This window comes from Serinus canaria, chromosome 19, assembly GCF_022539315.1.
Source record: "Serinus canaria isolate serCan28SL12 chromosome 19, serCan2020, whole genome shotgun sequence".
Classification (NCBI taxonomy): Eukaryota; Metazoa; Chordata; class Aves; order Passeriformes; family Fringillidae; genus Serinus; species Serinus canaria.
Window position 1 is genome coordinate 912420 of NC_066332.1, and position 26143 is coordinate 938562.

Sequence of the window (26143 nt, forward strand, 5' to 3'; positions counted from 1 at the left end):
CTGGGCTGCTTTTCTGTTTCCCCCTCACCTGGGTGTTGGTGTGAGGGGACCCAGAGTGTATCAGTCAGGTCCTGAAGCAGCCCAAGAACAGCTCCAGGGTACATCCTGGATGCCTGTAGGATTTAGTAAAACAAACAAACTAACAGGCTTCATTTTCCCTCCTTCTGAACTCCAGATAGATCAGGGATATTTTGTCTCTGTGTGTTTTTGATTTCCACGTGTAAATACTGTTCACTTCCCAGGGTTCAGCGTAGCACTTGAGAGAAGGGGCAGGAAAGATTGAATCCAGCTCTTGAAATACACTTGGCATGTTGTCCTCTAACGCTGGAGAGGGTCTCTTCCCCTAAGCTAGTGGCACTTTCCCTCCCAGAGAGTGTTTTGAAAAGGATGGGAGTTGAAAGGGCATGAGAGCACATAATAGCTGTGTGGAGTATGGAGATACACACACACCTGTGTGCACAATAAGTGTTTGTCCCTTGCTGGAAAAGGAAGAAAATTGTTTGCCTTCCAATTCAGTCTTTTCTTCTTTATTTAAGCAATTTTAGAAGATGGATGCAAAGGGGAAATGATCATTTCATTATATTTGTCGTAAACCCAGGGCACAGATGCCCTAATTGCTCTGGTGGGTTTTTTGTGTGTGTTTTTTGGCATTGCCCACGTGGTAGTAAATTCTCCATTAGCTGGATTCTCTGTGATGGAGCTGAGGCCGTTCTGAGCGATGGAGCTGAATCAGTGCTTGTTATTTTTGGTTACTAACAGTATACTTGAATTCAGGAGCTTGCCTGCTCCCTTCCCCCTTTTTCCTCTCCTGTGCCTAAATATATCCCACCAGTCAATCAGCACTGGCAGGCATCAATGCTATGGCTGTCAGATCGAGTTAGCTCTGGAGAGCCAGAGCCCTGGCTTGGGTTTTTGGGCTTGAAAATGTATTCAAATAGTGGCATTGTCATTTGACTTGCAAATAAGTATAGTCTGGTAATGGGGCCCTTGTATGGAAAGAATGATGCAGCACTTCAGAGAAATCTATGTCTTCTTCCCATGAAGCAGATTAGAAATAATACAATCCACGCTGGTGTTTATGGCTGCACGCTCAGTGAACACAGACATTTCTGAATTTTCATTAATGGTGGATTTGTAGTTTTTAATGGAACAAAGCAAAAACACTGGAAATCAAAGAAATGCTAATGCCTTCCTGAGAAACTTGGACAACATTTGGTTTAGAGGCAAATCTGCTCTGGTTGGCATTTTCCCTCTTAATTCTTGCTCCCTTATCTGGGCTGTTTGGGTGGTTGGCTGCTGGAGAGCAGCCCTTCAGTGAGCCCATGATCCTTGTGCTGCTCCTTCCCAGAGGAAGGGACTGGCCTTTGGTGACGGCATAGCGATTGCCACAGCAACCAGGCAGGATGTCACAGATTCACAAGTGTGATTTTACATTCAGAACAGCAGCAGGAGCAGATGGATATTGGAAACCAAGTCCCCACCCCCTCCCAAAGCAGTGGCAGCCCTTCTCAGCAGGGCTCTTTGTGACTCCAGGGCTGGGCTCCGTGGGAGTCAGCACGGCCCTGCAGTGTCCCAGTGCCTGCTCCTGACTTTGGGACTCACTCAGGAGCTTGGGCTCAGCCTAAGCTTGGCTGTTGTTTCATGAACTTTGGTGGTGGCTGCGTTCTTTGGAGCGGAGCAGGAGGAGCGGGCCGGGCCTCGCCGCGGGCCGGGTCTCGCCGCGGGCCGGGCCTCGCCGCGGGCCGGGCCTCGCCGCGGGCCGGCCGCGCCGGGCCTCGCCGCGGGCCGGGCCTCGCCGCGGGCCGGGCCTCGCCGCGGGCCGGGCCTCGCCGCGGGCCGGGAGCCTGGCCCAGGAGTTGATTGTGACACCCACCCACCGTGTGGGCAGCAGCCTCGGGAACGTGTGCTCAGGCTGTTTTCCCAAAAAGACAATATTGGAAACAGATGCAGGAAGGGGTTTGCACTCAGTAAAATGGGAGGTCAGGGCCTCTGGTTTGAAGCACAAGATCTTGTTGGGTGTCCCAGCTGAGGGCTCTCCAGGGAGGCGGCACTGTGGGCTGGGCACACAGCTGGTCAGGGGGCAGGAGAACCCCAAAATCACTGCTCCCTTGTCACAGGAGCCCTGTCACTGCTCTCTGGGCATGGTTGCTGTCCCAGTACTGCAGTTCAGGTCCCTGGGTTGTGGCCAGGGCAGCTGAACCTGTGCTGTGGGCTGACTGCTGTGCTCCCTGCAAAGCCCTGAGAAAGCCTTCTGCCACACTCTGCTGAGCCAACACTTGGGGCTCCTGTGTCTTATGGCCATTTGGGTGCTGATTTGAGAGAGAAACAAAACTGGAGAGCCCTGGAGCTCAGGTGACTTGCCCAGACCTGGCCAGGTCTCCTCAGAGACTCCTTATTCTGCTGAAAATTGCAGGCTCTGGTCTAGTGGGCTGAGGCACTCTGAAATTATGCTCAAGTTTAAAGTTTCATAGGAGTTAGGTATCAAATTTGCACTGACTTGGATTTCACTAAGAGCAGAGTATCTATTTTTGTCTTGCAGCAGTAGGGTTGCAGACCAAGATCCCCTTGTATTTTTATTTTATTTGACTTTGAAAACACCAGCTGTGATTCTCTACACAGTTACTGGTATGAAGCACATGAAATTTTAATTAGCTTGGGCGAAGGGAAGGGAAGTTCTGGTAATTGATTTAATATATAAATGCTCCTCTGCTTTCTTTAGTTTATGTGCTGGAAAGATTGTATTAGAAATTTTCCTATAACAGGGGAGATTTAAATGCATTTTTAGGACTGTCTTGAAATCAAAAAGTGAAGTGCCTCTAAACTATTTAGATGAAAGGTACTATTGATATTTCACTATTTCAGATAAAAGTAGATGATATCATTATTATTATTATTTCTGTTATTTTTCCTATTAGTGTCTTAATGGAGCCAGTCAGAGAGTGCTGAAAAGTGAACAAAGGAGCATTAGTGCTGTATATCCAGACTGATCAGACTGTGCTCGTGGGAGATCACAAGAATTTCCCTTGATGGGGCTCCCACCTTTGCTCTCTGCTGCCCACGTGCTCAGCTCTCACCTGCCTGCTCAGCTCTCACCTAAGAACCTGCAGGCAGATTCCTGCTGCTTCAGAGGGAAAACCCCAGGCACAGCTGCTTGTGTGTCTGCAGGTGACTTATCCCAAAGTCTCAGCTCAGACCCTGCTGCTGGCACCTGAACTCCTTTGCTCACTTGTGCAGAGCTTTTGGCCTTTCCCTCTGCCTCTGTCCCTGCACAGAATTTCTGGTTTTCTTCTCTGCATTCTTTTGTGCTTCTTAACGAAGCAATAAAAGAGAAAATCCCTCTGAACTCTCCAGGTAGCTCTGTAAGAAATACAGTGACACTGGTATTAATACCTGCTCGACCTGGGAGAGGCTCTTGGTGCTGGGAATGATCTCGGTGCTCCCCCAGTATTTTACAGACACGACTGAAAAGCCTCTTTATTCAGTTTGACTGTTGCTATTATGTGGCGAGGCATTCAATAAAAGTTGTGATTTATGAGATGTGTGTGGCCGTTGTTGTTTTTTGCTCTGTCATCTATCAGGGAGAGAAAAGCCAGGCCTGATAATTCTTGGCACTTGGTTTTTTCAGTTAAGAATGTCAGCTGTCAGGCTGTCAAGAGAAGTTATTTCTCTGGGTTTTTTTTTTTTTTTAATAGGCAGAGATCCTGCTTCATACTGTGCTGGGTTGATAAGGGAGTGCTTTCTGTGCTGCTGAAAAGTGTGTCCCATGGTAAGGCCCTTGGTGTGTGCCCACTTAAACTTCAGTGCTTTGTGTTTTCAGTGTGTGACAGCACTTGATTGCTTAATATACAAATGCATTCACTTTCTTTTTTTGCAGCTTTTATGTGGTTTTTTTTTTTCCCTCCTCTCCCTTTCTCTCCTCCTGAATGGAATGGGGTTTTTTTTTCCCCTTCTCTGTGACTAGGTATTTAAAAAGTGCTCTTTTGCAAAATATGTGCACATTAGATAATCTGGTGTTGCATAAAAGCTCTTTCATATTTTGGGGGCTTCATGCATGCATAAAACAGGCCTAATTGAAGATAGAGGCTGTTTGTCACGAATGTGAAAATAAGGATAGGGGACAGAGGGGAAGAATTATGTTAAATACCAGGGTGATATGTTTTTTTCTCTTTTCCTTATTAGTTATTTGCAAAAATGTATCAAAAAGTCATTTTGATGCAGTGCACAATAGTATCACAAACTTGTGCTTTGCATCCTAAGTGCCTGGTTAGAGCACAGTGAGAATCTGAAATCATTCCTCGATTAGTCCCTGGAGTCCTGTATAAGTCTTTAACTCTCAGCATGTGGTCTGGGATTTAACAGTGGATGAAGGATTGCTGAGCTGCAGCTGTGTGGAGAACCTCAAATTTTCCAATCTGCAGCCTGTCCCCTTGCTCCTGCAGAGGACCATCAGGCCCTTGCCAGGGCTGGCAGGGTGTTAGCCTGGGGGCAGAGCTGTGGGGCTGCAGGGGTGGCAGGCTCTGGCGGGTGGCACGTCACTGTCAGCAGGAGGCAGGGAAGGTCCCTGGTGGCCCTGCAGCTCTTGGTGCTGGGACGTGGGGCTGCAGGTACAGCTGGTGGAGACCTTGTTGTGGTGAGTCAGTCTCCATGGAAAAAGCAAACATTTCCTCTGTGTAATTCAGTCTGGACAGCTCACTTACACGCTGCACATCACGATGAAGGTGCGAGGCTGAAGAGGTGGATGAAAGGTTTGATTGTTAACCTCTGTGAGCTGTTCTGATGTCCAGCACTGTGTGTGGGGCTTAGAGATGGTTCACAGGTCCTTGCAAGCGTTTTAGTCCTGTGTCTGTCTGTCCTAGTCAAGGCACAGGGCTTCTGCACTTAAATTAAAATTCCCACTGTAGGTACAGGTCCTGCAGCTCTCGGGAGGAACAGTCTCCAGATGGGCAATGGTGGTGTGCAGTGTGGGTCAGGCTGGGCTGGCACTGTTCCTGCAGTGCCCCAGCACCCCTGGCTCTGGAAGGAGCCCTGCTGGCAGTATTTTATCTGGAGGTGCTGCTGCTGCCTGCAGCACTGCTCCCAGCACAGCCTCAGGAGCTCAGCCCTGCAGCGGGCAGCAGGCAGATGTTAACAGTGCTCACTCTTGGCTGGAGTCACTCTGCACAAGTGCCTGTTCATGGGAAGTTGTCCCAGCTTTTCATGTCCTGCCAGACCTGGAAATCCAGTCATCTCAGTGACTTGGCCTTTTTATGTGACATTTTTGGCAGTGTTGTAATGATCTAGGTACTTGAAAGTCTGTGAGTGTATTGAGCTGTGATAGGCTTTGATACTGGCAGAGTTCTTGTGCTGGGGAAGATGGGGAAGGAGTGTACATCCAGCCAAGTGTTTATTCTCAGTAACATCATTATTATTAGAGACCTCTTGGTGTTATAGATCAGGTAAGAATGAGTCCATCCATCGTTGCTGGAGTTGCTCTGTGAGCCAGTCCAGTGCCTGCACAGCACTTCTGAGCTGCTCCCTTGGACAGGGAGCTGTGGTGGGCATCCTCAGAATCTGCTGTTGGTGTTCACAGCTTGGTTGGTAGCTCTGTGAGCCAGTCCAGTGCCTGCACAGCACTTCTGAGCTGCTCCCTTGGACAGGGAGCTGTGGTGGGCATCCTCAGAATCTGCTGTTGGTGTTCACAGCTTGGTTGGTAGCTCTGTGAGCCAGTCCAGTGCCTGCACAGCACTTCTGAGCTGCTCCCTTGCACAGGGAGCTGTGGTGGGCATCCTCAGGATCTGCTGTTGGTGTTCACAGCTTGGTTGGTAGCACAGAGCTTGGCTGTGCCAGCTGGGGCTGGGCTCCCAGCGTGTGCCTCAGGCTGGCATGGGCTCAGTTCCCTCCTGCCTGGGGAAGTCCCTGAGCTGCTGTGGGGAGCCCAAGGCTGTGGTGACGGTGCTGGTTGTGCTGGCACAGCTCCCTGTGGGAGAGGAGCACGAGAGGTGGCCTGCTGAGGTGGGCAGGCAAACCTGAGCCCATCAAGGTGTTGCTCAGAGCTGTTTCCTTCCCCAGGCTGCTGAGTGTGTCCTGCCCCAAACACCAGGCACGACCACATCCCTTCTGCTGAACCTCCTGCCAAGTGCTCGGGGTTACAGTGTTAACAGCTTTAAATAAGTTCTTCCTGGAGATAACTGATTTATTGGGCTCCTGCCCTTCTGAGGGCAAAGCCAGTCACAATTAACAAACAGAGCAGCGTGGGGCAGTTATCACTGTGGGTAATAAATCTTTTGATGTTGGGTAAGACTGGCTGATGGGCTTGCAGAGCAGAACTCCAGACAGAGTGTGACTTCAGCATGGGCTGGTGGCAGGGACAGACGTGACACGTGAATGACTCTGTTTGTGTACCCAGGTGTGTGCTGGAGGAGGACCCTGGGCTGGTGTTGGGCAGGAGGCAGCAGTGCCAGTGTCCCTGCTGGCCCTGCTGGCCCTGCTGCTGGTGAGGGTGGCACCGTGGGCAGCACCTGGGGCTGGTGCTTTCACAGTGTGCCTGCACTTCTGGTTCTCAGCAGGACATCCAGGGGCAGGGATTGGTGATGTGCCAGCTTTAGGAGAAGGTCCCCTGGGTGGTGAGCAGCTCCTCTTCCAGCCTGCCATCCCTGGCTCTCAGTCCTGATGGCACGTGGCTGAGAAATGAGCCCTCCAAGCTCTGGTGGGGAGATGCTGTTGCTCCCTGGTGGCATCTCTGTTTGAATAAACAATTGCTCCCAGACCTGGTGGCGTGGTTTCCAGCGCTGGGGAGAGATTTCTTGCTGGGTTTGTAAAAATGATCTAAATGGATCCGACATTGTGGCCATAAAACATCTGTAACATTACACATTTAGTTATGTTACTAGAGACTTGAGTTCATTTTGATGGGCAGTATTTTATCTGCTACTTTCCCCCTTCTGAAAGCAAAGCTTTTTGTAGAGGAGGATTTATAGAAATATATTTCTAGTACAAAAAAAGTCATGCACATTAAGATGTTGGAGTAAAGGAGAAATAATGTCTTTTTTTGGAGACCTTGGCTGATTTATCTCTTGCTTGGTAGTTTGATATGGCCTTCCTAGCTAGGAACAATATTTTTTTTATTCTTCCTTTAATAACAATAATGTCAGTAACAATGTCTTGCACTATTCCAGCATCTTCAAATCAGACTTTCAGCGGGTTAGGCATTTAATGAGTGAAACCTCACAGGCTCCATTGAGCTGTGGGGATATATTTCTGTTCTTTTTGTGGAAATCAAGGCACACAGCACTCGATTGTGCAACGCACTCAACCTAATGAGGCTTCCCCAAATGCTGTGAGTTCAAATGTGTGCTCAGATGCTGAGCCCTGCAGTCTCCAGCTGAGCTTCTCCCAAGCCTCTTTGATAGTCAGTGCTGTGCAGACTGAAATGACTTGCCCTGTGGTCACTGAGTGAGTAAACATCACACAGGGAGACAAGCTCTTGTAGCTGTGAGATGCTGCCTTCCTTTGGAAAAAGTGTGGATGTTTTCTCTTGCCTTGCTTCCACTCTTGGTTTGTGGTGCAGCTCCTCAAGGGCCCTTTTATTCCCAGTCAAGGGTTATTTGATCTGCTTTGGAGTGACAAGGATGTTGGTTTAATAATGGCTGGTGGGCTCCCTCCCTGGCAAGGGGAGCATCTCCCCTTGGTGAGCTGGGGGTGGGAGTGCTGCAATTCCTGTAATTCACCAGCCCATTTGTGTGGGGGGACAGGATAAAAGCAAACACAGCATTTCATAAAGCTGTGAAAGTGGTTCAGCAGCAGTAACAGGCAAATCTGGGCGTTTTGGGAGGTTTTAGTGGTCTCTCCTCAGAGGGAAAGCTCAGCCTTGTGCAGAGCCTTGAGCTCCATGGGCTTGACTCAGCAGATGAAGTCAAACCTGCTCATCAGTAACTGATTGCCATGTGCAGCTAGAGTATGTAGATGAAATTAATCAAGGCTAAGGGTTAAAGTTTCCATTTGTTCTTTTCAGAGAAATCATCTGGAGTGTGTTGGGAAGGAGGTAAATTGCTTCACACATTTCTTATTCCTTCCTGTGAATTTTTCTTGTTTTAGCAGATTATCTAGAATCTTAACAGAGAACTCCCATCACTGATTTTAGAGGGTTATCATGAAAAATTAGTTGATACTAACTTAGAAGCATTTAAATTATGTCATGCTCTCTGCACTGTAGAGGCAATAAATTTCTTTGGACTGGCCTCAGTGTTTGGAGCTGGAAGAATTTACAAACTCTGGCAGAATCCTTTTCCTCTAGTTCAGGCTGTGCTGTTAGGCTTTAATGAACACTGAGTTACAGGACTTGGCCTGAGCTTCCCAGGAGCCTTTTGTCACTCACCCTGGGGCAGGCTGGGGTTGTCAGCAGGTCTGTCCTGGCCCAGCTTCCAGCTCCTCTGCACAGGAGTGGCCTCTCACTGCTGTCCTGCACACCCTTCCTGGCCTGGGAGAGCAGGGACAGCCAGGGGCCTTCTCCTTGTATCCATCCAGGTGAAAAGATCAGGGCTCGGGCTGTGTTTGGGGAGCTGATGGGTTGGTTCCCCACTCCAGTCCACCCTGCTGCACCTTTAGAGCTGTGCTACAGATCGACCTTGAGCATGCCCTTGGAAACACTGTCCTCCAACAGGACATAAAACCGTGACAGCCGAGGTGTTGTGCTTGTGTTTTGGCCGTGGCACAAGGTGTTTCCTTGGGGAAGGTGGTGTAACCTGGGTGAGGAGCTGATGCAGTGGGAATGGTCAGTTGATCTGTGTTCCCACTGAGTACTGCTGGCAGGGCTTCCAGAGGGAGGTCCCTGGGCAGAATGCCATCTCCCCCTTTCTTCCCCTTCTCTCTCTCTGCTTGCACAAGGTGAAGTTTTGCCAGTAGATTGAGGACCAGAGGCTTAATTGCTTCCCACTGGAGCCTTTGTCCCTCATTACTTGGGCATTGCAGAAATCACCCTCCCAGTCACGTTGGGCAGTGCTCTCCATTTGTGGCCCCGAGATGTATTAATTTAAAAATAATTATCTTCATTTAAAGTTATTAATGCAGTTTTTAAGCCCTGCTGAACAGTAATCAGGCAGGCAGGTTGGATAAGTTGTCTGCACTCAGTGAATATTTAGTTACCTTCCTGCCATACCATGCAGGAGGAGCTGAAGCAACCAGGGGGATTTAAATAGGTTTGCTCTGCTCCCTGCTCCTGTCTGTGCTTCTGTAACCTGTAAAAGAGTTAACTGGAGCACAGGAGGTGGGAGCAGCCCTCAGGGATGTGATAGAACTGGTTATAGCGAGGCTGTGGGGCCAGGAGCTATTCCTGGGCTCTGGAGGGGGGAGCCCTGGCTCTGGTGAATTTTACTGTATCTTTTGATATGGAGCTTGCAGGCAGATTTTGCTCAAAAGACCTGCTGAGCTCTCACAGCTGGGGCTCATTTTCAGGCTTGCATCTCCCATGCAGGGAGCTCTGTGTGGTGGGGCAGGTAAAGGTGTGCTGTGCCTGGAGAGCTTTGGGTGGCTCAGGGGATGCAGGGACAGCAAACCCTTCTTTTGGGAACAGCCCCTTCCTGGGGGTGGCTGTGTCCCTGGCAGGCTGCCATCACCTGGCTGTACCTGCGGGTGGGGGAGTGAGGGGCTGCTCCTCCCAGGGGGTTAAAGCCAGTAGCAGTTGGGAAGATGGACCAGGAAGGGCTTTGCTTGGCCCCTGGCCAGGTTTGCTTGTGAAACTCCAAGGATGGTTTTGGCAATTGCTGCCAGTTCAATCTGTCTTGGAAAAATCAGTTTGTGTGTTCTGCCTCCTGCTGATGCCACAGCCCCGAGGGAGGGAAGGGCACCAAAACCCTCCCAGCAGGAACAGCAGAACCCAAGGCAGCCAAAATCCAGGAATACAGCAGGGACCAGGTTTGGTTTCTGAATGGGGTGGGAGAACACAGCCCGTGTGTATTTTCCCAGAAATCAGGGGAGCTGATTTACGCCCTGGGAATGTGTTTGGATTAAAGGGCTCTTTCATTCCCTCGTACCTTCTGTAGCTGCAGCAGTTCTCACAGGATGACAGAGCTTACACAGGGGTCAGGCACAAGGTATTTGCTCCGTTTAAGTCTTGCTGAAATCCTATTTTGCATACTTGAGCGTGCTGTACGTGGCACCCAAAGCCAGCTGCCTCTGAGGGACTGCACTGCCCTGGCTCCAGTGCAGCTGGGCTGGGAGGGAGCTCAGTGCCCAGCTCAGCACCTCCATCACCTGTGCAGGAACACCTGGAGACAGGCTGGTTCTGGGTGTTCTCTGTGAGCACACACAGCCTGGCAGCTTTCACTAAACACTGCCTTTTCCCTCCTCTCTTTGCATCACATTTCAGTTGAGTTTTTAATAGCTTTTTGGAACTTCCTAGGGGCATCCCAGAGACAAAAAACTAAAAAAAACCTGGAGAATTCTTATGGTGTGTGCTCTGCCAGAGAAGCCTGGCAGTTCTGTTAACAAGATCACTTCCCCTGTTACATGAATTATTGTTGTTTTTAATTAGAAGTAATGCTGTAGTTTGAATGTACAGCACAATGGGGTATAAAATGCAGTTCAGCACAGAGACCAAAGCTGGTTTTTCCAATTATAAACCTATTTAGAAGGTGGATACACTAGAAATGATGGAAAGCCAAACTGCAGATGAGGTGAGCGGGCTGGGATCCACGTGCACCCCTGCCCACGCTGTTGTAGGAGAGAGAGGAGAGTGCTCTGGAAAACAGTTACATATGCATAATTAGTTTAATCTGAAATTAATGCTAATTTCAGCAATTTGTGATGCAGATTCACTATTAGTACTCTAGTCCACTTCCACAACACTGAGAAGTTGAGGATGCAAACCTTGATGAATTCCACACTAGAGTGTGCCAGAGCTGGGTTCAGCACAGGTTCCCAGGGAGTTCCTTGAGCTCCATGTGCTGGGTGTGTGTCTCTGTCTCCTGCTTGGAGATTTCACTTGGATTTTACTTCCCAGCATGGCCTGCCAGTGGCACACTGGGGCTCGTCTCTGTGCCAGCTGGGTGTCAGCACTCATCCTTTCCACCCTCACCATCCTGAGCCAGGAGCTCTGCACTAAAACTGGAGGCAGGGGACAGCTAAAAGGCTGCGTAAGGAATGGCTGGGAAATGATACTAAAAGCCACTGCCCTGAAGTTACATATTTAACTTCTTTGTTGAATGTAGACAGGGCCAGACTCATCTAGAAGGAATAGTGGATACTTATTGCTTGAGATTTTGAAATTCTGGGAATCCTGCAAAATATTTCATGAGCTTAAAATCTTCTTAAGAAGATTTTGAGCAGTGTTAGAAGATGATGAGCAGTGTTACTGTGTGAGTGTCAGGGATGTTCAGGGGTTTGGAGCTGGAGCCCCCAGCTCTGCAAAACCTCATTTCTTCCTTTCATTGGCTGGGCTGGGTTTAGCTCACGTTTGTATTGACACGTTCAAGTGGGACCAGCCTTTCCTTCCCAGAGGCTGCATCTCCAGCCCGTTGTTTGGAGGAGATTTACCTGATACGCCCCAAACTGATCTAATTACAGCCATAACCTTGCACGAAATGGCAGAAACTCAGCAGACTTGCCTGCTGAAGCAGGGAAGGTTTCCTTCCTGCTCCTGCACCTCCTGAAGTGTTTGCTCAGTTTCAGAGCACAAAGGCGATTATATTTTTCAAAAGCCAAGCCAGTAAAGAGAATGTAACCTTGAATGCCTCCTGGCAGGAGTAGTCACATGTGTTTTGATTAACTCAGCACCAGCACGGCACACAAACAGAGCAGTTCTGTGATGCTCACAATTAAAGGGGCTCACACCAGCCTCTCCTCGAGTCCTTCTGCAGCAAGAGAGAGACACCTTCAGTACACAGACCCTCCAGAACCCTCTGGGAGGCACGGTTTGCAGAGCCCTGCAGCAGCCAGGGCTGGATATATTACACTGCACATGAAATCCAAAGACACGGAGCTGCAACTGTTGTGGTTTCAGTGACCCAGACCTCTTGGAGTCCTTAATAAAACATGGGCTTGTGATTGATTCCCACAAATCGCTCCCATTACCCAGAGCAGGGTCATGGGAGCCAGGAGAGGGCTGGTGGGGCTGCTGGCAGAGGGTCCAGACCCTCCAGGGCTTCTGTGACACCATTGCTTTGGGGGTGCCCCTGTTGTGAGCAGCCTTCAGAAAGCAGGTTCTGAATTTACTCCCAGGAGAAGACAGAGATCCTCAGGGACTTTCCCTGGAGGAGTCCAGTGGCAGGGTGTGCCCAGGTGTGCAGGCCAGGTGTCCAGTGGCAGGGTGTGCCCAGGTGTGCAGGCCAGGAGTCCAGTGGCAGGGTGTGCCCAGGTGTGCAGGCCAGGTGTCCAGTGGCAGGGTGTGCCCAGGTGTGCAGGCCAGGTGTCCAGTAGCAGGGTGTGCCCAGGTGTGCAGGCCAGGAGTCCAGTGGCAGAGTGTGCCCAGGTGTGCAGGCCAGGTGTCCAGTGGCAGGGTGTGCCCAGGTGTGCAGGCCAGGTGTCCAGTGGCAGGGTGTGCCCAGGTGTGCAGGCCAGGTGTCCAGTAGCAGGGTGTGCCCAGGTGTGCAGGCCAGGAGTCCAGTGGCAGAGTGTGCCCAGGTGTGCAGGCCAGGTGTCCAGTGGCAGGGTGTGCCCAGGTGTGCAGGCCAGGTGTCCAGTGGCAGGGTGTGCCCAGGTGTGCAGGCCAGGTGTCCAGTGGCAGGGTGTGCCCAGGTGTGCAGGCCAGGTGTCCAGTGTCCTGCTCTGCTCCCAGAGCCACGGGCTCTGCATTTCCCCTGGGAAGCCTGGCCCTGTCTGCTCTGTGTGACTGCTGAGCGAGGATCTGCACTTGGAGCAGGGGTCAGGGGCTGTTTCCAGCTCTCCCAGTGCCACACCACACAGAGCTGCCAGGTGTGGGGAGCAGCTCACCTGGCAGAGGGGCAGGGAGGGGAACGGGCCAGGCCAGGGGCTGTGAGCCCCAGCTGAGCCTGGCTGTGCTGAGGGATGTCCCCTTCACCTGGGGGGAACAGCCTGCTCCTGGTCCCTTCTGCCTGTGTCCCTCCTGGTCCTCCTGCCCGTGTCCCTGTGCCCATGTCCCATGTCCCACCTCCCCACCTGCCCGGGCTCCTTGCCTTGGCCAGGTGAGGCTGTGCTGCCTGGTGCCACAGGTGGAAGGGAGGCAGCAGACCCTGCTGGAGAGGCACATCAGGGTGTGCATTTTCTCTCCTGGTGCTGGGGGGATGTGGGAACAAAGCAATTGAAGAGTCTCTTCAGGGAAATGTGGGTTGTAGAAGCAGACTTAATTTTGTGCTTCGCTTTGGTACCAAAGAGCTGATTTCTGAAACCATTTCCCAGCTCACAACGCATCTCTAGGCATTAAAATGTTGTGAATTTGCTTGTCATTACCAATATTTTCTTTGACTGAAGCTATTGAAACAAAGTGGTCTTTTTTTTTTTTCTATAACCTTCAATCTTGCTTCTAAAAGCAGTAGCTCTCTTTTTCTTTCTTTCTTGGTCAAATATAAAAATGATGATAATTTCAAATACTGCTTTAGAATAATTGCTTTCCTCCCTCTTTTGTATGACAACAGAAGCTTGGCCTGATCTTAAATCAGATGCTGGCAGGCAGAGGGCTCTTGACAGCCCTGCAAAATCCTTTAGTTACAAGTCGGCTTTAGCCAATTCTTTATTTGTAAATGACAATTTTCTACAGAAAAATATATGCTTGGGCTTCAATTTTGGAGCCCTAGATTGCAGCCAGGAAAAAAATAATTGAATTTTTACACATTTTTTTTTTCCTCCTCTCTTTTTCTTCCTAACTTTACAAAAAGCCCAAACAGAAAAGTGAGGCTGTGTAAGGTGTGATTGGAGCTGATTGAGGGGAGTAACTGCCCTGCTCGATGTGCAGGCTGTGGGAGAGGGGTGGTGATTAATTTGTTCTGTGCTGGGAGGGTTTGGGGCTGCTCTGAGCTTTGTGTCCCATGTCCCAGCCCCGTGGAGGCTTTGCCCACGTGTGTGTGACAGGGTGACCTCGGCAGGGAGCAGGTCTGGGCTGTCCTCAGGAGCTCAGGAGCCCTCACCAAAGGCATCTCCAGAGAAAAAACCAGGCAGTGGTGAACCTTGCAGGTGCCAGGCTGATCCCTGTGTTCCCCTGTTGAAGCAGGCAGGCCCTGGCTCTGGAGTTGGGGGTGTTTTTCTCCTCGCCCAGTTTGCAGAGTTCAGTGCTGGGTTTGTAGCTGAGGTGTTTGCTGAGCTGGGCAGGGTTGACTCCACACCTGTCCATGTGGGCTGGCTGCTGCTGAGCTGCCTCCAGCTGCAGGGCCGTGGCTCTGAGCCCTCCCCAGCCCTTCAGAGGGTGCTGGCAGCATTGTCCTGGCTCTGCCTTCACTCAGGGGTCAGCCCACCAAAGCCACCCCAGCTGGGGTTTGTGTGCCCGGGCTGATCCTGCCCGTCCTCGGAGCTGCAGGCTGTGGATGGTGGGCTCTGCCCTGGGTAGGCATCCAGCAGCATCCCTTGGCATTGTCAGGCCAAACCCAGGCACACCTGGGGCAGCAGCAGGAGCTGGGGGGCACGGGCAGGTTCCTGGAGGGGTTGGTCTGCCCCCAGGATGGTGATTCCATGGGCTGTGGTGGCTGGAGGATGCTGCCTTGGCAGCTCTGGCTGTCTTTCATCATTTGATTACTTTAAAAGTAACTGTGCAAGTTCCTTTTAAACTGACCCGTGGAAACTTAATAACACATCACTTGGATTTGATGTAATTGCCTTTCCCTGCCAAGGAGCATTCAGGCTGTCTGTAGGAAAAGGAGGGGCAAAGGCTCCTCTGCTTTGAGGCAGTAGCTATGAAGACACAGTGCTTGGACTCCCTTTTTCACTTTTATTTGCATTGAGAAGCACAATAAAAATCATTTATTAAAAAAAAATATCCGGGGGCTAGAGTTGTTATTGAGAGCCTTTACTCAGCCATCTCTCAAATAAAAACAAAACAAGACAGAAAGAAGTATCTAATCAAATCGAATTGAAATTGCTTTTGTAAAGAAGTATTCTCATTATCTGGGTTAGGGATGGGATCTGAAGAATATTTCTTTTTTCCACATATTGTTTGAAATAATCTGGTTAAACCATATGCTTGTCTTGTAATTTCTTACAGATGGTCACAAGAACAAAGAAGATTTTTGTAGGTGGATTATCGGCTAACACAGTAGTGGAAGACGTGAAGCAATACTTTGAACAGTTTGGCAAGGTAAGTTCTGCCCAAGTGAGCACTGCATAGTTGTTCTTTCTTCCCTTTCTTTTTGAAGTGTGTTTTGAAAAACAAAAGTGCATTGAGGACTGAGCTCAAAGGAGGGCCAAGTTTTTGCCTTTCTGTGTCATTCCTTGAAGCCTCTGGGATTCCTTTTCTGTTTGCTGCTGTGTGTGTACAACATTGCCAACACTGTTTACTTCCACTAAAGAAAAAAGCATCACTGGGAGGTGAATCTGTGTCTGTTCAGGAGGAGTCTGACCCTTCACTGAATGATTGCACAGTTGTCTTCTCCATAAAATCAGCCTTCTGTTAGCCCTGATCCCAGTGGCAGAAAGGGCAGATAGACGTATTGGAGAGCTCATTAATTTGTGAAAATGCCTGGAGGAACCATGGGAAAAGCAAGAGCAATGTGGAAGTCACTAGAATATCCACTCAATTTCTTACTAGAAAATCCTTCTGCAAGTATTTGTAAAATGCTGGCATCATTGAAAAATAAAAAACACCAAAAAAAAAACAAACCCACAGCAAAAGAACCCCTGACCAAAGCCCCAAAACAAACGAGTTTGTGCAGAGGAGATCTGAGCCTGGCCAGAATAGTCTTTGCTGTGATGTGCCAGCTCCAGCCCCACTGTCCAGGCTTTGGCTGGTGCTTGGTGACCCTGACTTCCATGGGGCTCCCTGGGTCCCCACGGGCTCTGGACAATTGTCCAGCAGTGCCATGGGTGATGGGCTCACAGAGCTGCCTGCTCTGAGGGCAGTTTGTGGCACCACCTTCTGCCAGCCCCACTGCCATGGGGCTCCACGGGTTCCTGCTCCAGGGATTCCAGCCCAGCAGCTCCATTCCTGTCCTTTGGAGTGCAGCAATTGCTGCTTCAGGTGCAGGATTGTGTGAGCACACAGCAGGGAATCCCAGAGCAAAGCAGCTCCCATTCCTTGGAGTTAGTTTGTGTTTCTTTTATCTGCCCTGAGCCAGGCAGGATTTTGTTTGGGGCTGAGGAGGTGAGTTTATAAATGGTTCCTGTGCTGGATTGATAGTTGTTTTGCAAACCAGTCATTTTATTTTCAATAATAATCTTCGATTCCGGCAGGATGTTTACAGCCTGCTGAGCCTTTTATTAAAGGATTACATGAGCTTTTGGATGTTTCTTCTGTAGTTACTTCTAATTGCAGAACTCCACTAACCTGTATTTTTCAAGTTAATAATAGTTTCAATATAAGTGCTTTGCATATTGTCTGGATGTTGTCTTAATATAGTCTTTTTAATTTCACCATCTGGTAGTTTCATGCTTGCAGTTTTACAGTCCCTGAGAATGCAGCAGCCAGGCTGTGTCTCAGGAGTGACTGGGGATTCGGGACACTTTGGTTCTGCTTTCATGCTCTGCCATTCTTGAGACAGCTTAGCAGAGGTTTGCCTTCCCAAAGGCAGTACTTCAGAAAAATCAAGTGTTTTTTTCCCTTCAAGTGTCTTAATTTTGCAGGCTAAAAAATTTAAAGAGCTGAAAATTGCCCAAGTTGGGATCGAGGTAGGAGCCCATTGCCATGTCAGCACAGCTGGGGTTGTCCCTCTGAGGCTGAGCTCCTGCAGGAGCCAGGCTGGCAGGGCTTGGTCCCTGTCACTGCAGGTGACCTGTGTCACAGTCCCTGCTCCAGCTTGTTTGGAGTGAGTGGAGCTGGAGCTGCTTGGAGCAGAGGCTGCTTGGCTGTGCGACCATGACCCGACCTTGGTGCAGGTGTTGGGTTCTCCCCACGGTGCTGCTCTGTATCAGCTGGGACTGTTTGGTTTTGGGGCATTTTGGGGTGATTCTCCTCAGGCTCTGGTGTCAGGGAGTGGTCGGTGACCCTTAGAAATGGGGAGGTTTGGTTCAGCTGAGTTAGAGACTTGTTAACCTGCTGTGGACAGTGGGATGCTGCACTCAGACACAGACCTAGGGCTGCAGGACCTTGCAGGAGTCAATCCTTGTCCATCCCCTTTCCCTGCCCTCCAGGACTTCAGTGCTGGGATCCAGCCCTGTGAGGCAAGGCCTGTGCACACAGCCTGGCTCTCCATCAGGCCATTACCAGTGACCCACATCCATTGGCCAGCTCTGCCTTAGCTCAGAGCTTCCTTCAAATAAAGCAAATTGCATTAGACAGTTAAAGTGTGAGGAGCCGCCCGTGTTTGATAAGAGCATCTCAGGTGATTTGCTCTTTGAAATGCTGAGCTTCTTCATCAGGGTGGAAAAAATGGCAGTTCCTGCAGTCCTGTCTGTGCTTGCTGTGGAGAGCAGCTCTGCATCCAGGGGAGGCTGTTCTGGGGCCTGGAGGTGGCTCTCAGAGCACAGGATGTGGGGACAGCAGCCACCAGCTCTGGGGCCAGCTGGGCTGGCTCGTGGAACTGGGGTTGGCAGGAAGGGGGTGAAGAGTTGAATTTGAAACTGCAGCTTTTTGAAAAGCCAGTGCCAGAACCTTTGTCTCTGAGAAAAGGAAAAGCTTTAGTAAACCCACCTGTAAATAGTAATAATCTAATATTTAATTAGTAAAGCCACCAGTGAAAGTGCCTGATGATACAGCACCAAAGGATGTGGCAATGATAACTCCTGAAACTTAGCTTGTAGGATTTCTCATAGTGATTATTTTTCCTTTCTGAAAAAGCCCGGGAGTCACAGATTTCCTTCTGGGGATGTGGGCATCCTTAGCTGCTGTAAGCTGTGCAGGAGAACTGGGAAAGATGACCTGAGTGAAGCCAAAAGCCATCAGAGAAGGAGCACAGAAGAGTGTAATGAACAGCTCTGTGACTGCTTAGAGCTGCTGGGGCTGGCCCTGGGCACCTGCAGTTCTTGTGGGGCTCCCCAGAGGGGCTTGGCAGGGTCTGGGTGCTGAGGAGGGGAAGGATTCTCCTTCCAGTCGTGTCAGGGGGCAGAGTCCATGGAGGACATGAGAAGGCTAAGCTGGGAGAACACCCAAATAAGCCATAAGCATTTCAAATCAGAAGAAGAAGGAAAAGAGCCATTATGTTATTCCTGATCCTGGCAGTCTAATGCAGTTGTTTGCTGGATCCTCTCCTATTTCAGTCAAAGATGTTTCAAACATTGCTACAAACAAAATAAATTCAGGGTCCTGTTGACCTGTCTGGGCTCTGCAGCATTGCCCTTGTGCTGGCTGTGAAAAGCTGCTGAGCCCAGGCTTTGAGAGAGCTGAAATGAGAAGGGTTGGAGCTGAGGAGACCCAGGGGGAGCTCGGTGGGGCTGGCATTCCTCCCCTCTGGAGTGCCCTGGCACTGCTGTGGGCAGGACTGGGGCTGCACATCTGCCTGATCCTGGCTGGCTGGAGGGGCAGGAGGTGTGGAGCTCTGAGGCTGGGACCTGTTGGAGCTTTTGAGGCATCGGGCATCGTTTATAAAAGGAAAAAAAAAAACTGCAGCAGACTCCTGAAGCCTCACCTGGAGTCCTGTGAGCAGCAGAGGAAAGCTCTGAGCGCTGTGGGGTCTCAGACCTGCCTGTGCTGCCCTGGGGGTGCAGCAGTGCCCAGGTGTGCCCAGGTGCTGCTCCCTGCACAGAGCTCCTGCAGGAGCAGCCCAGCCCTCGCTTGTGCAATTCCCCTTCACATGGCCAACTGTGTAATTAGTTTGGAAGACTTATGCCTAGTCATTGGTTTATCCTAATCGGCTTTGGCTTTTCCCAACAACAAAGTGAGCTTATTTTCCTAAGCTGAAACAACTCTGCTCCCTTTGTTCCTCTCTTTTATTGTCTCATTCCTTTCATTCTGTTTTACTGCCAAAGTTTTGTTTCATTAGGCCTACAAGTCATTTCCAATCCAGTGGGCTGCTACAATAAGGCCTTTATAACTCAGCTGCCCTGGTTCCCATGTCCCTTCTGGTGCAGAGCCAGGACTTGCTGTTTGACATGGGATTTTAACCCTTTGGTTCCCCTCGCTGGGGCTGAGGCAGGCTGGAGCCCTGGCAGCTCATGGATCCCATGATTGCGTGCAGGCGATAATTGATGGGGTAATGAGCTCCAGGTATCGTGTTCAGGCTCAATCATGGGAGCAGAACTCTGAGCAAAAACCTTCTTGCTGTGATGAGTGGTGGTGGGAACAGTGCTGGGAATGAAAAGGCCACTGTGTCCTTCAGCAGGGTGGGAGCAGCTCTGCTGAAGGTATGTTCCAGTTGTCCTGAGCTATTAGATCAGCCCATGTTGGGCTGTCCTTGTAGAAAAATCACATTTGCTTGTGTAGGAGAGAACACAAATTTAAATTCATCCTTTTTAGAACCAGATGGGTGGTGTTTGAAGATGTGTGAAGTAGTTCTGTGGACAAACAATCCTTTTCCATATTGCTGTTTCAGACTGCTGGAGCAGCAGTCAGTGCTGGTGGTGGTGGCCCCAGATGTTTTACTTCCAATCTGAGAGCATTGGCTCTTCAATTTCCCTTTCACAGTAATCCTAAAGTGACTTTCAGGGAAGTGGGCTCTGGCACTTGTTTTTTGTTTTAAATTTCCAGATGAAATTGGACCAGACTAGCATGCATGAATTTTGTGTTCTGCCCTGACTTGCTACAAGGTCCCTCAGACCCATTGTAGCCATGCTTCAGCTTCACTTGGAATATGTTGTTTCCTCAGGAAAGGTTTTTTAAGATTTGAAAATTTTGAGACAAGACAGGATTTCTGAATTACCTCTGTGGATTTGAAATGTTTTGTACAGTCAGTTGTTATTTCCTGTGAGATGCAGAATAGACCAATGGAGGAATAATAATATATGAATTCTGGGATGTTTTTTTTTTCTGTTGAGCTTTTGAAAATGTGTAATTTTCTCACCTCTTCCTTCTGTAGCCTCAGTGTGTAGTGTCAGTTAAGGGAGAGGAGGTGACTCCTCACACCTGTCCTGCCCCAGGCACACCCCCAGGTGCTGCCTCACCAGGAGCTGAGGCTGAGAGCACCAGAACCTGAGAATGAGGATTTCCTCCTTTGGTTTGCATTACAGCACAGATCCTGGTGCACATAACAACCAGTTTAACCTTTGGGAAAATAACCTTTGCAGTGAAGTGCCTCTGCTTTCAGTGTCAGTGTGTCAGGAGGGAAGGAGGTGGGGTCCACAGGAGGATTTCTGCCTGATCTCATGGTTTACATCAATCACTCCGGGCTCTCCTCCCTGACAGCTGTGAAAATATAAATCAGCAGAACAGGAGAGGAACCTCCTCCTTGTTTGGCCAGGCTGTCTGGGTGTGAATGAGTTAATGCACTGCCCTGGCATTAAGCACTCCACTGGTTTACTTTTCCCTGAGACCTCGAGTATGGCCTCTGAAGATGTTTTTACAATAAAGTTGTTAGCATGAGAAAAGGTGGTTTTCTCCCCGTGGGTTCATTTCGGGGGGATTTGGAGTCTGTGTGGAGCTGGGGCTAGGGCCAGAGTCAGGAGGTGCAGGGAATTCTGCTGGATGAAAGTGAAAGCTTAGTTAATTTAGCCTTGGCAGAGAGCTGGGATTGTATTGTCACCTCGGCTGGACATTGATATGTAGATTTAACGGTCAATAGGAGACATGGATGGGCTGTCCTTAAAGCATTTGCTTTGCAGAAAAGTCATTTTTCAGTTTGACAGATTGCTAGCCTTTCACATTTTCCAGCACTGTATTTCCCAGTTCAGTACTTGGGAATTGATTATGTTTTACGAAACAAAGGGATGAATTTGGGCTCTTATTTACATTGTAGTCTGTAACAGCCAGAGTTCCCTAAACATTTGTAATATGCCGTAAAACAGAGAATGTGGTGGCTTTTCTTTACCTTCTGCTGCCCTCATTGTTCCCTTCCAGGGTCCCTGCAAGCTCTGGGCCTGCTGTGGGCCAGCTCAGAGCTCATCCTCTTCTTGTTTCTGAGTTATCTGCAGGCACCTTGGCAGAAGTCACTGGATTTGGATCGCCTCATCTCCTTAAACCAGAGCCAGCAATAAACAAACACGGCATTGTTTGCAGCTCCTGGTAGCTCTGGGACAAGGAAAAGCAGAGTTTTGGGGGCTGCCTCCTCCACTGTGCTTCAAAATTCCACTGCTTCCACACGTCCCTGTTTCCATGTTGTGTCCGGGATGTGCCAGACTATAATGAATGTTCCTTTAAATTTTAGCTTTGGCATGTGACCAGGGATCTGGGGTACAGGGGTCCCTCATGGCCTAAAGCACTTCTTATTATTTCTTCTCCCTCCCACACATGCTTTTCTTTTATTTTTTTTTTAAACAAACTGAGAAACTTGATCGTTGCTTAAAAAGCATAAAAAGCAGCCACTGTTTTCATGCTGCCAGTGAGGAGCTGCACACAGGAAGTCAGTTTTGAGGTGGTCTGGGATAAATAAGCCACATGCTTTGCGGAAGTGGTTTTGTTATAAATTAGATGTTGGTTTCTACCTGGGTTTTATGAAAAGAGGAAATGTTAAGGCAGGATTTGTGGGCACGAGGGCAGTATCAGAGCCCAGCAGAAGTCTGAAGTTCAGTTTTATTTCCTTTCCTCCTCTGGTTGATGAAGTGCTGTAGCACCACAGCCTGTGGGAGATGAGTGAAATCAATCATTATTCAGGGGCTGTGTTTGGGGAGAGAAAAGTTACATGAAAATAAAATACCCAGCTTTCTTCCTCCAATACGTGTGTGAATTTTTTTTGGTGTGTGTGTCTTTGTCAGTTTTACAACTGAGCCAAACCCGTGGAAATTATCTATATCCTTTTTGAGACCCCAGGGAAGTCAATTTTGTTTTTCACCCCTGCTTTTATTTCGTACAAAGGCAATAGGCTATATAAAATCCCTACCAAATTGAGTTAATCCTATTTGGTTTTTATCCCTGGAGCAATCCTGGGTTCAGCCCCAGTCAGGGGGGTTGCAGATGCAGGGCTTCCCTGGAAGGAGATGATCTGGGTTTGCTGGGGTGGTGTCTCTGAGCCCTTGTGGGCTGTGGGTCTGGCTGGAGCTGTGCCCCAGCAGGCTGGGCTGAAGGCAGGAGATGGTGGTGCTAATCCCCAGCTCTGGGCACCAGGTGAGATATCTGATGGACATTTTCAATATCTGCTGTGAAACTGCATCAGATCCCACTTTGGCACTGGTCTGGATGCAGGTGCTGCTGCTGCCATCCCTGCTGCTCCTTGAGGAGCTGCCCTGGGGGCCCAGAGCTTGGCTTTGGGAAAAGCAAACCCATGGTTTAGCACTGGTTCTCTGGTGAGAAAACAGCAGCAGTTACGTAAAGCTGGCACAGTGTAATTGAAAGCTGCACTCTCCTTCCTGCTGGCAGGTCTGGGGAGGCTCACAGCCCAGGTGAGCTGGTTCAATAAATCATGATTGACTGGGGAGTCAGCATTTGATCAGTGCCATCATCCCCCATCATGGGCACCCTGGCACTGAGTGATGGGTGAGAGCTGAGCTGGGCCACAAGGAAAAAGGCTTTTGCAGGTGCCCAGGAGGAACTTCCCAGGAACTGTTCCAGTGTGGAGAAGAGCACACGCTACTGGGAGCAGGTGTAATAATGCTTTTTCCACGTGGAAATGAAAGGCCATATTGATCAGTCCTAGACATTAAATATCTGAGTTTTGCTCACACGTGGAATATTGAGGTGAAACCAGTTTAATTAAACCTAATTCTGCAGGTGTAGAATATGAAATTCGTTTGGTGTCCATCATACACGTCTCTCTCTGTTAGGAACACTTTATAATTATTTTCTTAGGGGGGAAAAAAGTGCCTGCACAATGTTTGGGTAGAAATGGAGTGGTGGCCAAGCATGAATCACATCAGTCCTATCAATAATTCCCAGTCCTGGTGATACCTGCCAGCCCAGAGACAGTGGTACAGTATATGTATTTATAAATGTAACTGCAGAAACCAGGACAAGGGCAAAGTGGCTCAAATGAAGAGCCAATTAAGATAATCTAAGCAGAGTGAGGATTAAGGCCTCCTAATCTGAAGGGCACCCAAAATGCATGTGGCCAGTTGAGATCAAACAAGTGTTGTCTGTGTGTGGGACGTGCACAGGGGTTTGGGGTGGGCAGGGATGAGCACAGAGTGCTCAGGGCACGGTGGTGCTGGAATGATTCTGGATTCTGGCACAGAATGAGACTGGCTGGGCTGTCACCTCCGTGCCACTCTGCAGAGTGTTGGATTTGTCATAAAGAAATGATTGCAGGTAGAAGGGGAGTTAACATCTTGTAGTTTTCCTTTCCCAGAAAGAGGAAAGCACTCAGAGCTCTGTCAGGGAAGAAGCTGCTCTGTGTTTTCTTTTTAAAAAACGCTTGGAAAACCATTTTTATTTAACCATTTAGCCCTTGTTCCATTTGCTGCTGCTCCAAGTGAGGCACCTGCAGTGTATGTGGTGGGGACAGGGGGGCACATTTGCACCCGTGTTCCTGGAGGCTGATTTTAAATTCCAGCCCACAGGAGCATGGGCAGGATTCCTCCTGGAGCCTCTGTTTATTCTGCTGCTGGCCTGACAGGGTGTGGTGGCTGTGTGCACCTGAGCTGGGGGGGCTGGCAGCTCCTGCTGGATGTCTGTGGGGACCAGGGGGTGCCCAGAGCCCACTGGCTGTGCCCCCTTAGCTGGCAGTGGCCGTGTCAGCTGGGTGGTGGCTCTGCAGGTGAAGGTGCCCGTGTTGGATCTCTCACTCTGCTGAGTGGTTTAGCGAGTTCAGATCCCTGCCATGTTAATTGTCAGGACTGGGAGGGTGGGAGCAGATTTCACCGGGGGCAATGGAAGAGATCCAATGAATTTCCACTCTGTTTCACCGCTTGGCAAACCAGCACTTACTGTCACTTTGCATAAATAGGTTTATTTCAGAGGGTCAGCCGGCACCGCTCCCCCCTTCCCCTGCCGGCCCACCCTCCCCTGAAGGAGAGGAGGCCGATGAGCATTTAATTTCCCCAGCAGCAGGTGCTTGTCATCCATCTGAAGAAAGCTGCCAACATCTGGTGCAATTGCCTCGGCAAACGCAGTAACAAGGCGCCTGCAGTTCAAACGCAGAGAGAGCATTGCCTCTTTAATGATAACAAGCTGTTGGCTTCCCCTCTGAGATGAATTCATCTCACAGATGTTTGTCTAGTTTTGGCAATCTTATCACTATAGCTTTGGTGATTATGCTCAACTGGAGACTATTACTATAAAAGAAGTTTGAACTTGTTCCATTTTTGCATTATTTATTTATTTAGCCATTTATTTCTCTGCTTTCTGGATGTAATTTGTATCAACAACTGTACTGTTGGTCCCATTACCCGAGTACCCTCAGATTTTTATTGCATCTGCTGAACAGTAGCTCGCTACTTGACTCCCACCGCTGGCAAATGTCTTTCAGCCACGCTGACGTTTTTAACATTCCCCATCAACAGCTTTGTGGTTTGAACCCTCTATTTAACACTACATTTTCTGGGATTACTTGGCACTGGCTCTGTCTGTTCTCTCTAATAACTGCAATGTACTCCCTGGTTCTGCAAGGCGTGAGGTGCCAGGAATATTCTGGATGTTCCGTTTGGCCGGCAGCGCTCTGGTGACCTTGGCAGGGCTCTGGAATGACAGCCATGACCGTCTTCACTGGTGGAGCTCAAACATTTCCAGCCTCAGCCTGCTCCCATGGAGCGTGGGGACCTGCAGGCTGAGGGCTCCAGTGCCTCTTTGCTCTTGTTTGCTTTTCTAACATGCCTGGCTTTTTTTAAGGAGACGATTTCTCCCCGAACGTGTGGAATTTAATTCTGGTAAATAGGATTTATTTTTGGAAACGTGCTTGTGAATAGGTGACTCATGCCTGAATGAAGATGTGTCACTGTTGGTGGGGACACCACGTATATAATTTCTTGGGCTATAAATAGATGCCAGTCCAAGTACTGGTGACATGGTGATGCTTCACACCGACTCGTTAGCTCAGCCTGGCTGCTGAGGAGAGTGTTTAGAGTGTCAGTCTCTCCTGCTGGAGCAGCAATTTCTGCTGATGCTTATGGAATAACATCAATAGATTGGTGGAATCCTGGGAGTACTTTAATTGGCACGGGCAGGTTCCCGTGCTGCCCTCATGGGGTGCACTCGTGTTTCTTCTCTTGTTGCAGGGGTGGAGAAACCGACTTTTGGGTGTTTGTGTGCTTGTCAAAAGCCAGGGGTACCACCTGCAGGGTCCTGAGACTCAGAAACTGGGTTTGCTTATTTGTTCCTGTTGCTGAGGAGCCTTTAAGGTACACAGCCAGGATCAGAGCTCGCTCCCATTTCCAGGTGCTGGAAGGAGCAGTCCTTTTCCCGTTGTTGGTGCTGAGCTGTGGCTCCGTGTTGCTGTTTGCTCAGCACCACTTACCCACCAGCACAGCACGTATGGTTTAATGGCTGTCCTTTTTTGTGCTTCTGCTGTAGTTACAGTATTATTAAAAATCCATTAAATTTTGATGTACATCATAAAGTATGTGCTCCTGTGAATGCGAGCGCAGATAATTATTTCTGATGAATAAACCAAAAGGACAAGTATGTAAGAAGTTCATCCTGCAGCTTTCAATTTTCATTATATACATCTCCTGCAGGGGCAATCGTTGTGATGTTGCAGCTGGTTATTTCTGTGGCCTGGCTCTCCCTGGAGATGGATGATGACAGTGCAAACTTGAACTTGCACGAGTGCCAGTGTTTCTGTGGGCACGTTTGTAGCTAAATGGTTAAGCAGGAGAGGTAACCCTTGGGAAGGCAGGGGGGGTGAAGAGGCTGCCACACAGCAGCAACTTCCCCTGTGTTGGTTCGTTGTGCCTGGGCTTTGTGGAATCTGGGAAAGTAACCCAATTATTTCTCATTAGAGTAACCCAGAAATGTAGCAACAAGCAAGATGTCATTGCTGAAACAACACCAGGAAGCCAGGCAAGCTCTTCTTGGTGTCCAGGGCCTGATGCAGGCAAGGCAATCATTAAAAATAATGCATTGTAGTGTCCATAAAGTTTCCTGCAGTCTATAATGGCCCACAGGGGCCTCACCTAG

At 49.3% G+C, this 26143-nt stretch overlaps 1 protein-coding gene across 11 annotated transcripts in view; it reads left to right on the forward strand.

Annotated features, from left to right (window-relative positions):
* Positions 1-26143, forward strand: part of MSI2 (musashi RNA binding protein 2) — a 201133-nt gene that overhangs the window by 56831 nt on the left and 118159 nt on the right. For all 11 annotated transcript variants that reach the window (XM_050981603.1, XM_050981604.1, XM_050981606.1 and 8 more), the window contains exon 6: positions 15122-15214. In XM_050981603.1, coding sequence (XP_050837560.1) covers positions 15122-15214 — 93 coding nt within the window. The remainder of the gene's footprint in view (positions 1-15121; positions 15215-26143) is intronic.